The 15,752-nt window shown below is 41.7% G+C and overlaps 1 protein-coding gene across 2 annotated transcripts in view; it reads left to right on the forward strand.

The window, feature by feature from the left end:
• Nucleotides 1-15,490, forward strand: part of waca (WW domain containing adaptor with coiled-coil a) — a 31,295-nt gene extending 15,805 nt beyond the window's left edge. The window contains exons 8-13 of one of the 2 annotated variants that reach the window (XM_084048341.1): nt 5,813-5,935; nt 6,275-6,414; nt 6,617-6,744; nt 12,606-12,801; nt 13,227-13,354; nt 13,665-15,490. In XM_084048341.1, the coding sequence (XP_083904467.1) occupies nt 5,813-5,935; nt 6,275-6,414; nt 6,617-6,744; nt 12,606-12,801; nt 13,227-13,354; nt 13,665-13,734 (785 nt within the window). In that variant the 3' untranslated portion in view covers nt 13,735-15,490. The remainder of the gene's footprint in view (nt 1-5,812; nt 5,936-6,274; nt 6,415-6,616; nt 6,745-12,605; nt 12,802-13,226; nt 13,355-13,664) is intronic. The other variant, XM_084048342.1, reaches the window with a different exon arrangement.
• Nucleotides 15,491-15,752: the final 262 nt, after the last annotated feature.

Raw genomic sequence — 15,752 nt, forward strand, 5'->3', positions numbered from 1 at the left:
AATAACTAAAGAATAGCGGACAAAAGTGGGACATTAATGCACTCTTAACGGGCACAAACAATCCAACATCTAACTGTAAACATAAACAAAAATAACTTGCAACTACTAGGCTTGTAATAAAACCTGCAGTATTAAATAACATAATCAACTCCTTTGAACAGTGTTTCAGAGACATAGTGAATTTCATTAGTATTCTTATCTAATATAATGACCTGAGCGCCTCATTGTGGGTGCAGAGTGTCTAATATGTTTACACATATTGGTTTGCTTAAAGGGCAAGACCACTTTGGTAGAGGTTTGGGTTGTGTATTTACCTTGCCATGGTGTAACTCTAAAGGTGGACAAGAAATCAAAAATAATTGCTCCATTGATTAGAAATTGATAATTCAAAATATGTTCCTCATTGACTTACATTGTACGCTGAAACAGCCCTCAAAGTCACTATTTTAGCATGTAAACGAACACAATCAAAGCTAATTCAGACAATATAGAACATCACCAAACCCAGTACTGTTTATTTTTTTAATAAAAATGACAACTTCCTGCTGATTTTACTATTTGAAGATCCGGATCCACGGATCCAGTCCTGGTTTTCTTCTTAATAAAAATAGCAAAATCAACAGGAAGTTAACATGTTTATTAAAAAAGCAAACAGTACTGGGTTTGGTGATGTTCTATATTGTCTGAATCAACTTTGTTTGTGTTTGTTTATGTGCTAAAAGAGTGACTTTGAGAGCTGTTTTACCGTACAATGTAAGTCAATGAGTAGCATATTTTGAATTATCAATTTCTAATCAATGGAGCTTGATTCACCTTTGGAGAGTTACATCATGGCAAGGTAAATACACAACCCAAACCTCTACCAAAGTGGTCTTGCCCTTTAACACAGGACTGTGTGAACACAAACCAGGCAGATGATGACTATTGCAACAATGTAAAAATGTGGTTCAATTTAACTCTTTGAGTCATGACGGTACTTTTCAAGGGTTTTAGCTTGCCACAAGCAGGTATAATATGACTGCCATTCTTGTTATTTTAAAGATAGCAGAAATGATTTAATCAGAAATTATTTACCGTATATTTCAAAACAGTATCCCTACCGCAAATAGCCGCCCACTGCCTATTACCCGCCGGGGGTTTTACACCATTGCTTCAAATAACCGCCTGGTGCCAGAATTACAGATACACTTGCTTGTGATCCACTGCACCACAGGGTTTATGGTTGGACGCTAAAAGCAGAACTCGACACACATTAACCACAATCTTTATTCACAACTTGACGTTGGATATTAAGCTTTGAGACATCATTGGTAAATATCCAATAAAGCCAAATAAACCAGCCAATGGTACAATGGAGTACACTATTAATGTAAAAAGAAAAGAATATGACAAAGTGCTGCATGGGCCCACATTAACACATACAGGAATCAGATGCTCTTTGGAATGGGTTAGATGAGTAGGAAATTTAAATTGTTAGTCAATTCCCAGATCGCAGAGTAGTCGTAGTTGAGTGGGTAGAGAGAGGCTGTCTGGTAATCGGAAGGTCACCGGTTTGATCCCCTGACTTTCTAGTGTCCCCGAGCAAAACATCATACCCAAGTTCCCCGCTGAGCTCCCAACCGAGCACGCAATCTGCCGGGTGAATGCAGGAAATTAATTTACCCCTCGGACGATGCAATACCCCCCCCTTTTTTTTTAACACCCTCCAACTTAATTTAACTCTGGCACTTATGTCTTGCTGTCAAAGAGAAGCGCAGTTAAATTACATTGTATCACTGACCGTTTCTCTAGCATACAAATGCTTGCTAAATCCATTAGTTGGAGGCTGGCTGTATGTTATGTTAAATAGTGAACGGCATAAGATGACTGCACAGATTCCACAGTGTAAACAGTCTTGGTCAAAAAATTGTTTTGTCTGTTTATTTTCGTCAAAAAATTGTGTTGTCTGTTTATTTTCTGACAGACAACCCCTCTACCATAGTGGCAGATAAAGTGCATGGTTCCACACCAAAGCTTAATTAACCTCTTGAACCATATCTATGGGATGGCTACCTTTCCAGGCACATGATCACTTCGATGTTTTCCCAGGCTGGGGTGATCACACATTACATTCTGTAAACTTGATTGAAGCCATGCACTGACGCACATGTGATTTCGAGTATGTATGGCGTCAGAAGCAACTGAAAAATATTTGGGCCCTTGTAATGCATTTTATAACCGAACAAAGGAATTAAAATGTGTGTGTGTTGCGCATTAGTCCATGTGTGGGTGTGTTGACACTTGACAGTATAGCTTTGGGCTCCCTTTTAGAGCTGTCATAAACCAACTCGCATCCTGTCAAGTAGACAGAGGATTTGACTGGTCAAAGGTCCTGACAGCTGCGCCAAGAGATGAGTCAAAACATAAAACAAGGTGTGGCACCGATGACCTAGTGGTTAAGGCGCATACCACGTAAAGGGTCTAATGCAGCCTGACAGCAAGTCCCGGGTTCCATTCCCGAGACCAACCTTTGCTGTGAGTCACTCCCTGTGTCTGTCCTTGTTTCCTGTCACTCTCCACTATACTATCCACTTAAAGCAGAAAAGCCCCCCCAAAAAGTGTGTATGTGTGTATATATATATATATATATATATATTAATATATAAACATTAAAGTCCCCTCTGAGCTGCAGTAGCTCTAGATACTAATCTAATGGCATGTAGTGTATTAGTTTACTTATTGACACAACGGAGTGGGTAGAGCCATATGAAATCCGTTTTATTTTTTTCCCAATTCCGTTTTATTTTTTCCCAAATTCTGTTTTTTCCATTTTAATATTTCTGAATTCTGTATTTTGCTTTTTATGCTCATTTTTACCATAAAAAAGGTGTCTGGTAAGTGGAAATGAATAAATGTTCAAGATATAACAGTCCATACATGGCCCTTGTTGTGTTATACGCAAAAATGTTCCCAAAATAATTCGGTCTAATTCGGTCTGAGCATGCGCAAAATGGCGTCGCCCATGTATTATTGTTTCTATCGTCTTTCTAAGACTATTTCTACGTGGATTTTACTGTTTATAAAGTAGGATGTGGCCATGCAAAATGGTGGTGTCCCGTGGATTTGTAAAAATTCGCGGTAAAAAAAAATATTTTACCGCGATTTTTTTTTATTTTCCAAATTCTGCAATATTCCGTGTTTTATTCCAATTCCATTTTTATTGGTCATTTCCGCGATTCCGTCCGCGATTCCGTTAACACGGATTTCATATGGCTCTAGGAGTGGGGCATCTGGTCGCTGACATTCCAATGCTTTATGTGCAATCTCACCATGTGTCACAAATACTTTAAATAATGTAGGCTTCTTTCTAAGTTGAGAAACGATCCGAAGAGAGCCGGCTGCAGAGAGAGAGTCTCTCTCCCTGTGTGTGAGTCTGTGAATGAGAAGAGGGCAGGGCTGACTGTGTGTGTGTGTGTGTGTGTGTGTGTGTGTGTGTGTGTGTGTGTGTGTCGGAGCAAGGCAAAGATCAAGTCATTGAGAGGGGGACTCAGAAAGTGAGTGCACTTCTGTTGCAGTGTAGAGGATTTCTTTGTCCGTGCGACCGGGCATGCTCAAACATGTGGTGTGCGACGGACCGGAGTTCGCTCCTTTTTTATGAACCCACTACGTTAAAAATCGCCACGCCGCTCCTCTCACATGCTCTGCTGTCAACGAATATTCGAATAAGAAGTTGAGAAATCTCCCCTCAAGGCTTAACTTCATTGTATGGCGGTGTCGCATGTGAACGTGAGCCGATCTACAAGTCCACAATGCATCGTTGATGCAACGCGTTGTGGGCTTGCTGATTAGCGGTGTTTGCCACGCAACACTGTCATACAATGAAAGATAAATCAGCTACCTTGCTGTAAACGCACAGACTTCACATTGCAGACACATACAGTAACCAGACTCACTCCTTAGTTTGTGCTAGAAAGCACATGTGTATAATCATCACACGTTATTTTAATTGATTCAAAATTAAAACGGGCCAAGCTGAAAGGGGTGATTCATTTGGTAGTGATGGCAGACCGTTAACGAGACTCCACCGAAAAAGCGATATAAAAACTATGTACTGTATATGGATTGTCCCTCACGGTAAAACTCCTTCAATTGTCACATTTCTCTTGTAGCCTACCTTAATTTGATATAAACAAAAAAGAAATTTGATTGTAATTTCCTGTTTCATTTCGAGGTAAACCTTGTTCCACCTTCCATCACAGCACAATGAGCACATCCTTGGAGCGATGCGTCTCCGTTCTCTAAATAAGTCTGGGCTTTATCTAAACCATTACAGCTTTATTGGCTATAGAATAAAATAAATATGAACTCATTCATTTGATCTCGCAAGAGAGCATGTTTCTTTGCATCAACCACGGCCGGCACATATAGAGGAAAAAAGAGACTTCTGCTGTACTGCAGACAATATATTTATATTAAAAATAATTTGCACTCGAATGGGTCGATTTGGCCAATTCTGACAGCCCTGGTCAGGACCCTTTTATCTATGCGGAATCTCTCTCTAAGTGAGTGTGACACAAAATTTGTCCCTGGCCTAACTCAGTCAACGTCTGACCGTTCTGGCTCAAACTTGCCGTCTGTCTCATTTCACCCCGAGCTGCAGAGCCGAATGGTAATTCGTGACAGACCAACGGTTACCGAGAAACAAAAAAACACTAATATCTATGTCTGTCGGCCCACGGTCTGGCAAGAGGCAGACATTTTCTGTGTGGACTGGTGATTGTATGCATCGGCTTCCCTGATTGGCCAACACATTTATACTGGCTTAGCGGCTCAAACGTGACGTTCCATCAATCCGTGAAGCCGACTGTTTGGAGCGCCTGCCCTCCTAGTCTCCCTAATAAAAGAAGTAACCCTTACCTTACACTAAGGCTACTTGGATCAAAGAGAGGCATTCAGGGCAATGAGTTACAATATAGAGGCTTGGAGTAAATTGAATAACATACTAAGATAATTGCACTTCATACAATCATGAAATATAAATCGGTATTTGACATTCCAATATCTCCCTTCACAGTACAAGTAAATATGAAATTGTTGTTGTAAAGAGGCTTTACATATTGGGTAAACCTGGAATTGCCTTACTATTTTTTGTACTCTTTGAAAAGTGTAGATAATGCAGAACTCAATTGTTGCCTAAGATTACCTTGGGACAGTTTGTCTAACTTTTAAAATAGGGCTACACCTAATATCTATTTAATAAATACTTAAAATGAATTGCTTTGACAGTCAGCATCAACTACAAATGAATGATATGAAATTTGTAATTTTCTGACTTGACCACTGTGGCTATGATGGGTAGTCAGTTGATGGTATGGTGTCACCAAGATAGCTCCTTACTGTCAAAAGCAGGTTTGCTGAATGACGGGTTTGCTGTAAGAAGTATACCACACATTGCATTACCTGAGAACATGAAGTATCATTTGTTTTGTTTATGTTGAGCTGATTATGCGATTGGCCGAATTGGGTGATCCACAGGAGATTTCACTGCCTTGTTTTTTAATCAAAAACTGCCTACAAGCTCCTGGTGATTACACAGATTTGAGTTCTACCCCCCCCCCCCCCCACCCCCACACCACAAAAGTCCAGACTAAAAACACTTCCTGTCTGAATCGAATCAAGGGTAAGCAGTGCTGATATACAATTGGCCGGTCAGTGTTTTAGGGGAGGGACTTCGTGTATGGGGCAATTTGATCACAACGCTGTAATGCAGAAACCAAAGCTATTTGGTCAGGTGGCAGAAGTGACCATTTCTTGTCCCTTTCCCTCTCCGTAGTTCTCACCGCTGCAGTCACACAAGCTTCATTACAGTCGATGCTGCACAAGATCCTCACTGCGGGGCCATCGGCTTTCAACATCACTACTCTCCTTTCTCAAGCTGCTCAGCTCTCCACCCAAGGTAAGCAACCAAGCCCTTGAGAAAAGTAAACGTTCCGCACTCAGTATTAAGCTTGCAAATGGAACTTGTTTTATTTTATTAATAGTGTTTTGATCCCAATGGATCTTCATCAGCTTCAAATTTAAAACTGTAGTATTGCTGTGTACTATACAGTTGGCACTGTTACATTCATGTTGATCTCTGTGTACTTGCATGAAATGCCCTTGAAAGGACCAACCGGGCTGCCGTCTGTTTTGTTTTCCTCCAAGTGAACATGTCAGAATAGAGAATTGACAATGATGCATAGTGTGTGTGTGTGTGTGTGTGTGTGTGTGTGTGTGTGTGTGTTGACCCCACCAGCCCAGCAGTCAAACCAGTCGCCGATGTCGTTAACGTCGGACGCATCATCGCCCAGGTCCTACGTCTCACCCAGGATCAGCACGCCACAGACCAATGCTAAACCCCTCCTCAGCACACCTCCCGTCATCTCACAGCCAAAAGTAGGACCACAGCCCTCTGGCACTCGCACTGAATATTTTATGATGGAAGGAATTTGAATGCACTGAGTGCCAGCATAGTCCAAATTTGGTGTCTGTTTTGAATGAATAAATGAGGCTCTGGGAGTTTCAGACAAAAATTCCTATTGCTCCTTCTGAGGTCTTCTTAGTGAGGTATCATTCCTGCTCTATTATTTTGTTTCAGGTGAGCACACCAGTGGTGAAGCATTCGGCTCTTTCCCAGTCCACGCCTCAGCAGCCCCAGCCAGCCGATAAACACCACCATGGCCACGACAGCACGGCCGCCTCGCCACGCACCATCCAGCGCCAAGGGTAGGTTGGCCTCCCACACTCTTGACCTCCTTTAAAAGTGACATGAAATCGTATTTTGAGAGTATTTAATATCCGTATCGTGACGCATTTCCAAGTGAAACCGGAGCTGCATGCGTCTCAACCACAGAACCACAGAAATGGGGCTAGGGTTGAACCGCACGGTGGCTTCCAACCTCCAGACACAGGCTATATGCACATGTTTTACCTGGCTATGAGTAACTCTTGTTCGGGTTGCCGAGTACCATGTCCCGCCTGGAGGTCATGTCTGACCGCAAAGTAAAGAAAAATAAAACGAAGGCAGTGCTGAATCAAGTGTCTGTTACTCCATTGCCCATTTTACTCCAAAAATGATTCAGACATTTTAATGTACTGTTTAGCTTTGAAAAGAGATTCTTTGTAATGCGCGGCAGCCATGTTTGTTTACCTTCAACATGCACAGCAATCATTGTGTGGAAGTTTGACAGGGAGATGTATACAATATGGTATTATTGGTTAAAATTAGCGTACCTGCTAAGATGAGCAGGCATGACATTTTTGTTTTGACAATTTAATTTGTAATCAAGATTGGACTTTTTATATGTTTTGGGTTATGCATATATTATCTCACCAGTATGACTATAGAAATAATATACTCTAAAAGGGTGAAAAACACATTTTTCGTTTCAGTTCGTCTTTAACAAGTAGACATGGAAAAGAACAGGTTGAGTGGCTCAGGAGGTAGAGTGGCCGCTTGGGGAACGGAAGGTTCCTAGTTCGATCCCGGGCTCCCCCAGAGTTGGTGTAAAAGTGTCCTTGAGCAAGACACTGAACCCCTAATGGACCCTTCGCTAAAGCTGGCCTTACACTACAAGATATTCGGGGTCTGAAACAACTCTCCCGAGTATCGGGGGGCCTAGATCGGGAGTGAATCTCGGGCATAAATATCGTCTAGTGTGAGGGTGCAAAGATCCAATCTTAACCCTCCCGAGTTGCTCCGACCATTTTCAAACATGTTTGATATTTATCTGCAATTTGGGGGGCGCTGAGAAATACGTCCGCTAGTCCGAAGCAAGGGACGTAGGCCGCTGTGCCGATAGCCCGGCAAGCCTGACGCACGTGCATGCGCACGCTCACGCACACACACACACTACTAGGTCAGGTTATCATGTACTATGAACAATCAGGTGCAGCTGCAATTGATCAAATTGACTGACTGGTGATGACATAATATATATTCACCCGCAGTCCCGGGCTTAGCGGCACGCCACGCCTTGTTTTTGATGCAAATTACATGTTTTATTTGCGACACGTTGTGAGCTTGTAGATGCGTGACACGGTTGTGCGACGAAGTATGAAGTGGGCCGTGTGCTCATGCTATCCCCAGTCTCTCCTGTGAAACTGCTTCCCCTAGGGTAACAGTTTTGTTTTTACAGCTATGTTTGCTATGCTTTACTATGATCATTTCAACACAGATGATGATGTTCAGAAAGATGTAGCCTTGGATCGTGTATTTTATCGATTCTGACAGTTGCATATCTATGAAAGACGGTAGCTGTTTTCTATATCCAAATCCTCGCTGCGCATTCAACACACTCACAACACAAGAACGCATGTCCCCCGATCTCATAAGATTCCGCACTTAATTCTATCGTAACTGATTGATGTCAAGTCTGGATATTAAAACTTGTATCAGTTGTTTGTCACAAATCAATGCGATTTGAAAAGTGAGTTTGCTGCCCCACACCGTCACTTTAGTTCCAGAGGGGCGGACCAGGATTAATTGATCCCACAGCGGCAGGATTTATTATTTTGTCCATGAAAAAGACGTCTGTAAAAAAGGAAACGTTGGATGTTTGTGTTTTGCCACATCGTTGCCGTGAATGCGGTAGGCACATCTCCCAGCTTGTGATCTAGCTTAGTCCTGAAAAGAATATCCTATGGAGTGTTATGTTTTACAATTCTTCGTTGTATAAACAAGTTTTTGTCTGACTTTTACTTTCATTGCAAGTAAAACTCGCTAAAATGCATCCATGATAGCCTAGTCTTGATCCAATGCTAACAAAGTTGCATGTCATGGATGCATCGACGGTGAGTAACTTAAGTTGAAGCTTGTATTTGCAGAACTGCGTATCAATATTCCAGGTCAAATCAATAACTTAATGCTTGCCTGTACATCATCTCAGCATATTAAATCAAAATACAGAATATTTTGTCAAAATCTTGGTATGGTAGAGCTTTCCAAACTTGGAGCTTAATAGCCACAGTGGCACTGTCAATCTCAGACACCTGACTTAATATTTTGAGGGAAAGAATTGGCGTAAGCTACACGCGTGCGAGAAGGTTTCCCAGCGCTACAGTTACAACTTCATCCCAGGGGAAACACTGACCCGTCAGTCCTTCATTTATGTTGGCTATTTATTTTATGTTTACCAAACCAAAGATCTAGTGGGTTTTCTGCATCATTTCTCCATTCATCACATCTGTCTGCCTGTCTGTATTCACTGACGGAGGAATAGGTTAATAAGTAGGCTACTATAACACATTAAAAAGATTAAAATGTCTGTCTGTCACCAGGGACCCTCATACACGATTTCTGTAGGCTATACAATTTTAGTATTCTGACCAGGTTTAAATGTATCGTCCATAATTGAATACACGTCACGTGTGTTTTTAAATAGAAAGCTACGTAGGCCTACGTGTGCACCACCCAAATGAAACCGTTAACATGACACATTACACACACACACACACACACACACACGTGTGACCAAGACTATCGTAGATGTATTTTATCGAATTTAACATTTTTGTATAAAAATGTCAATCGATAAGATACATCTACGATAGGCCTAGTCTTTATTCAAGGCTATGCACCCTAGTTCTTAAATCCATTGATTTAGCAAAATGTTGCAAGTGAAGTCTCTCTGTGCTATGCCTCTGCACAGCAAGCTCAAGCCTGGTCTATTTTTCGCTGCGCGATGGTGTCGAGTGAACAACATTATGCGACCACAAGTGCCGCGGATGAGACGCTTTGTGAGCTTGTAGATCGGCTCTGACGCAATGCACCGTGGTAAGACGAAGCACAAATCGGGCAACGTGTGTGTGTGTGTTAATTGCGAGGCACATCTCAGGAGGGCAGCTGGCTGTCGGAAAAAACGCTGCACAATTGTAGGCTGTTGAAGAAATCTCTGGTCGACCTTTTGGTCTACTGAAGGAAGATAACCTGGCTTGACCTAGTGGCGGCACCTCAACCTGGCTTGACATTTGTTGGAACAGAATAAGCTAGGATGCACTGTAGACTTGGTCAAACCTTAATTTGTCTTACATCCTGGATGATTTCATTCTGCCTTTGGGAAACGGCCCCCAGGTTGATGAAGAATCCAGTTCGCATTTGTTTTGCTAACACTACACTGGTGACCCCAACACTCTAACTTGCCGTTAGTGTCGATGTAATTACTGAGACCATAGTATTGATATCTACTGTACATGGAGTCAGGCCGGAGCAGGCAGTTTTGTAGCGTGCAGTAGTATGCTTATTGCACTTGTACACATAAGCTGTCAAGCCATTAAATAGCATTAATTAATAATGTCAATGACAGTTTCCCTTTTGAGAATAATATATTAGCGTCCAATACAATTGTACATCGCTAGTAACTGTTGTCCCTGTGTGCACACTTAATGGCTACAGTTCCGTAGGCTAGATGAGTACTAAAAGCAATGCAGTGGAAACTAGAGAAAGTGCTCCTCGGAGCACAGGTCTCCGCCAGGTCAGGTAGGTTATTGTGGCCTCCTGTTGGCGCTATAATAGTCCAATGTGAAAAGGGTGGCATTTCTTCTTAGGCCTTGCATGGCAATCGGACACTGCATTCATGATTTTAGGCATTTTGTTAAAAAAAATTGTTTTGCTAAATTCGACCTGCTGGTGGCGCTATAACAGGCAAATGTTAAAAGGGTAGCATTTGTTCCTCAACATAGTGTGAATGTGTGTGCAAAGTTTGACCGCAATCGGACGTTGCGTTCATGATTTGCGGCATTTTGTTCAAAACGGGCCACTCCTGCAAACTTTAGATGTGAATTTTATTCAATCGTGATGGAATATGAAAAATCTAACTGATCTGTATTGACTACATGACTATAGAAATCATGTGTACCGATTTGTGTGAAATTTGGATAAAATCAGAAGGAGTAATGTAAAGAAATATGTCTTACATAAGTCGGCCACCTGGTGGCGCTATAAAAGGCAGATGTGAAAAATGCAGGGCAAAGGTTTTTCCTTGACCTCTAGGGAGTGCGCATACAAAGCTTTACACAGTTATAGGTAAAAACACGAATGGGGCTGTTATAGCGCCACCATGAGGCTGATTTGAAAAATCTCAAGTGGTATTTCTTCCTCGGCATAGTGGGAATGTGCGTGCAAAGTTTCACGGAAATTACATGCTGTGTTTATGATTTGAGGCATTTTGTTCAAAACGGAGCAGTCCTGCAAACTTTGGAAGCCATTTTTAGCCAATCCGGATGGAATATGAGAAATGTGAAAGACCCGTTTCGTTTAATGACTATAGAGATACTGTGTACCGATTTGTGTGACGTTTGGACAAAATCTGTAGGAGTACTGTCATAAAATGTGTTTTGGCAAAAGCGGCCACCTGGTGGCGCTATAACAAGCCCATGTGAACATTTTGGGGCAGAGGGTCTGAATTGGCATCCAGGGAGTGTATGTGCACAGTTTCGCTGCGATCAAGCCAACGGTGGCAGAGATTAGCTGTCCACAGACGGACGGACAGACAGACGGACAGACGGACGGACGGAGGGTAAAACATACTCTCTCGCCATGCCTTCGGCCTGGCGGAGACAATGAAGAGGAATTCAGTAATCATCCAGTAGCTATTATCTGATATTGAAAGAGGGAGATTTAGGAGAAAGTTGTTCCTGACAATGTACATGTCTGTCAACTGTAGTGTTGTGGCTCCATCTACTGGTGACTGCTGGAATAAGATGCTGAATAGCCACTAGCCATTATGTAATGGTAGTAGGCCAATTTGAGGGCCTGTTTATCCATTTTGGATGTTAAATACTCTTCAGATTAATTACTCATATTAGATTTAGACAAGCAAATTGGTAGTTGTCAATGATTAGCAGGTACTTCCTTTACTAAACAGCAAACGTAGTCCCATATGTTAAAGCACCAGGGTTGCTTACGGCACAAATTCCTCACAGTTTGATTCTTGGTACATAGCTCAAGGCACTCACTCACACAGTGATTGTGGGTAAATAATCCCATCTAATAATGCCACCTCCAGTTACCAACTTCCAGCAGTAATTGAACTAGAAACATGCTCTTTATTTAGCCTCAACTTTTGGACAGAATGTCCTCTCCATCAAGGGAAGCCTACAATGGAATAGCCTCACTGTTGGGAAAGCCCCACCCTGTGTGCCTTTTTTTTAAAGCACAACTAAAACAATGGTTAAACATTTCTAAAACATGTGACCATCTATAGTCTATACATTTTAAATCTTAGATATGTACAACAACAAAAAAAGGCTTCAGATATTCTATTGGTTGGGTATTTAACGTAATAGTAGGTATTTACGTTGTTAGTTAAGCTTCAATGAGGTATGGTCTTTTTTTAATGTATTTGTAGACAGTGGTATGTCGCGTTTTCTGTTTTTGTCATGTTTTTATTATATGTAAGACTACGGCTGGGAATTGGCTTCTAGCTAAATCCGGCATGTTAATATGAGATCATGTTTGAGAAAATGGATTGAATTCTTGTACATGTATTGAATGTTCATTAACGTGCACTGTCCCGTAAATAAACATATTAAGCAATGCTTGAAAATGGCAGTTTGACAACCACCCACTACGTCTGTGTTTTCTACAGCAGTCAGAGGAGTCCCTCCCCCGGTCACAACCACGTCACCCCTGGCAGTAGCAACGCTTCCAACTCTGCCTCCGCTCCCTCCAGCTCCTCAGCATCTCGGCCCTCCTGCTCCTTCACTCCCACCCTCGCCTCTCACTTCAATGAGAATCTTATCAAACATGTCCAGGGCTGGCCTGCCGACCACGCAGAGAAACAGGTATGTACTGCCATTTCTATACTTTTTATCATCAACATCAATTCAACGTCAACACTATTGGTACTATGGAAAATTATGTCCTTTAGCATCACCAAACGTATTTGCATCTTTGGACAGCTGATGTATACTGCCTTAACTGCAGCACTAAAATGTAATATTGGAACTAGGGCTTGGCAAGATAGCCCTGTTATATTTATTGATATTGTGATATGAGACTAGATATTTTCTGGGATTTTGGATATTGTAATATGGCATAAGTGTTCTTCTTCTACTGGTTTCTTGGTATACTTTTCCAAAATGTTCACAACATATCAAATCTACAAGCTCACAATGCTCCAACGAATAAAATGAATGGAAAATAAATATTGTCACAATATTGATATCTAGGTCATTAATTAATGTTGAACAAACTGGTCTTCCTCAAGGCATCAAGACTACGTGAGGAGGCCCACACCATGGGGAGCATCTGCATGTCTGACAATTGCACCGAGCTAAAAAATCTACGATCCTTGGTCAGAGTATGTGAAATCCAAGCAACATTGCGTGAGCAGAGGTAAGAAATCATGGGAGAGGACCACATACCTGCTGACATAAATGTTAACCATATGAACCCTAGCGTCCCTACTCTGGGGATGAAAATTCAGTGAAAATAGCCAATCTACAAGCTGACAACATGTTGCGTTTGTGAAACATTTTCAGCTTGTAGATTGGCTATTTTTGGCAAAGATTTGGTGCAGAGGGGAAAAAGGAGGGGTCCTTGTATAAACCCCTACGGTCAACTAACTATATTTAAGTGGTTAATCTTGCTTTGTATGAATGATCAACTAACTCTTGCTCACTCTCTCCCCCACTCTTTCCCACAGGATACTATTCTTGAGACAGCAAATCAAAGAACTTGAAAAACTGAAGAATCAGAATTCTTTCATGGTCTGAGAACTTCTGGTTGAGTCGAAATGAGAGCTGGGAAACACCCCATTGCACATACCGTAGTTGGAAGCCGGAGGGAGAACCCTTGTTCAGTTCTTGTTGCCCCCAGTCTTAACACATAGGAGCTACAGTTGGGTTGGCTTTGGACCGTTGGGCTGGGCGCGCATAAGGGGGAGAAGTGGAAGAGTTGTTGATATGGGAGGGGAGCAGGTGGGGGTTGATTTACAAGACACTGTTTTGTAAAAAAGAAACCCGGTGGGGGAAAAATGTAGATTTCTTGTAGATGTTATCTATGTTGTAAATATGTTTTGTAGATTGAAGCCATGGAAAGCCATGCCTATCAAAGCTTTTGACATCCAAACTAATCAACACAAGAGGCCAGCTATATTCATTAGCTAGCCTTTCCGTCATGTTAACTTGTCTGCAGACTTAAAGCTTAATTTTTGTTGATGGGCCCTTGAACCGTTGCCTTGAGCATGTCATGTGACCTGCATGGAGCAAGATATTTCAAGCCATTAATAACATGCAAAGGAGCACAGCGTAAAGTTTGGAACACTGGCCTCTAATTTAGTTCTTTGTTGGAATTATTGCAAACTGATTAGTCCAGATTCTACTATTTACTCGTCCCTTTTGGGTTGAACTGTAAGGGTCATCATGACTGTTCACAATGGTTCAATGATCTATTTGCAGTTTCCAGTTGCCCTGCATTTCCTAACTGAAAATAACAGTGCCTGGTGGTGTGGTGGAGTGAGTGTTTGATTAAAGAGAAAAAGAAAGACTTATGTGATGGCGTGCTGCTTTGGACCATTCCCACTGCTATAGCCCCTACCCTGGTCTTGGCCCTGCCCGCTTGGCAGCCCAACTGACAGATCTCCTCCTGAGGGAATGACATCAACTGCGGTCACTTTAAACCTCTCCTAGTCATTTTGTTTCAAGAATACTTTTTCCTGTGTCATTGGTTTGTTGTTTATGGTGGAGAACTGTACTTTTTAAAAGGTGAGGTGGCACAGCCACATCATGCCAGCCACAAGTTCATTCCTTTGTACAGTTGCTGTAGTCAGCAGAGTTAATGAAGAGAATGCTGAAGAGGAAAGAAATGGTTCAACTGTAGTCAGTGGAGTTAATGAAGAGAATGATGAAGAGGAAAGAAATGTTTTTTATTAAAAGTTGCAGTGATGACTGTCCGAATAAGTTGTAATCATGAATTATCACTATTTTTGTTATCCGCATCCAGTTGGAACAGAGTGGTATTGCTGCCACCGGCAACCATGCCGCAGTATTGGGCACTGCTGAAAGGTGGAAGGACAATGCTGATCACTAATCATGCACACCTGAGACAGAGCAGGGCAATGGAGAGGTCACAAGGTCAAATGTGAAATGTATGTATTGTAATAAACATGCTAAACTAAAGCGAGCACTGGGTATTATTTTATTGGAGTACTATGTTAGATTTGGTTTGTACACTAGTGCCTTGTTGGAAGTCTTAAATCACGTCATTTACATGAATATACCACACCTATTTAGTTTATTGAAAGGTTTTTGACAAGCATGTCATGCGAGGGTTGTCTTTTCTTTTCTAGCACGCCCCATCCCAGTTCTTTGTTTGTTCCCCACTATTGAAGAGCAGTGCCCTAAGCTGTAGCGGCCACCATACTTTACTGAGTAGAACTGCATCACACATCAGGAATGGTGATCACGTCATTGCTTTGTATATTGTTTCCTGAAGTATATTGACAAAAGAAATAAAGTACGCCTCTCCAGGGCCATGTTGTGCTTGGATTTTTAATGGGATTTTGACTATCATGTTTTCTCATATTTTGCTTGCTCCTTGCATGATTCAAAATGTCTTGGTGTCCAGTTGGATTAATATGGTTAATCATAAGGTTTCGAAAACGTGCAATGGTAATGCACCACCCCTTATGTCCACTTAAGGTATTTAATACACACTCTTATCGAGAGTCTCTGGTAAATGGCATGATCCCTAGTCAAATAACGGGTAAACGTTTCAAAGAAAAATGTAGTTC

Source organism: Gymnoscopelus microlampas (assembly GCF_963454915.1).
Source record: "Gymnoscopelus microlampas genome assembly, chromosome: 22".
Classification (NCBI taxonomy): domain Eukaryota; kingdom Metazoa; phylum Chordata; class Actinopteri; order Myctophiformes; family Myctophidae; genus Gymnoscopelus; species Gymnoscopelus microlampas.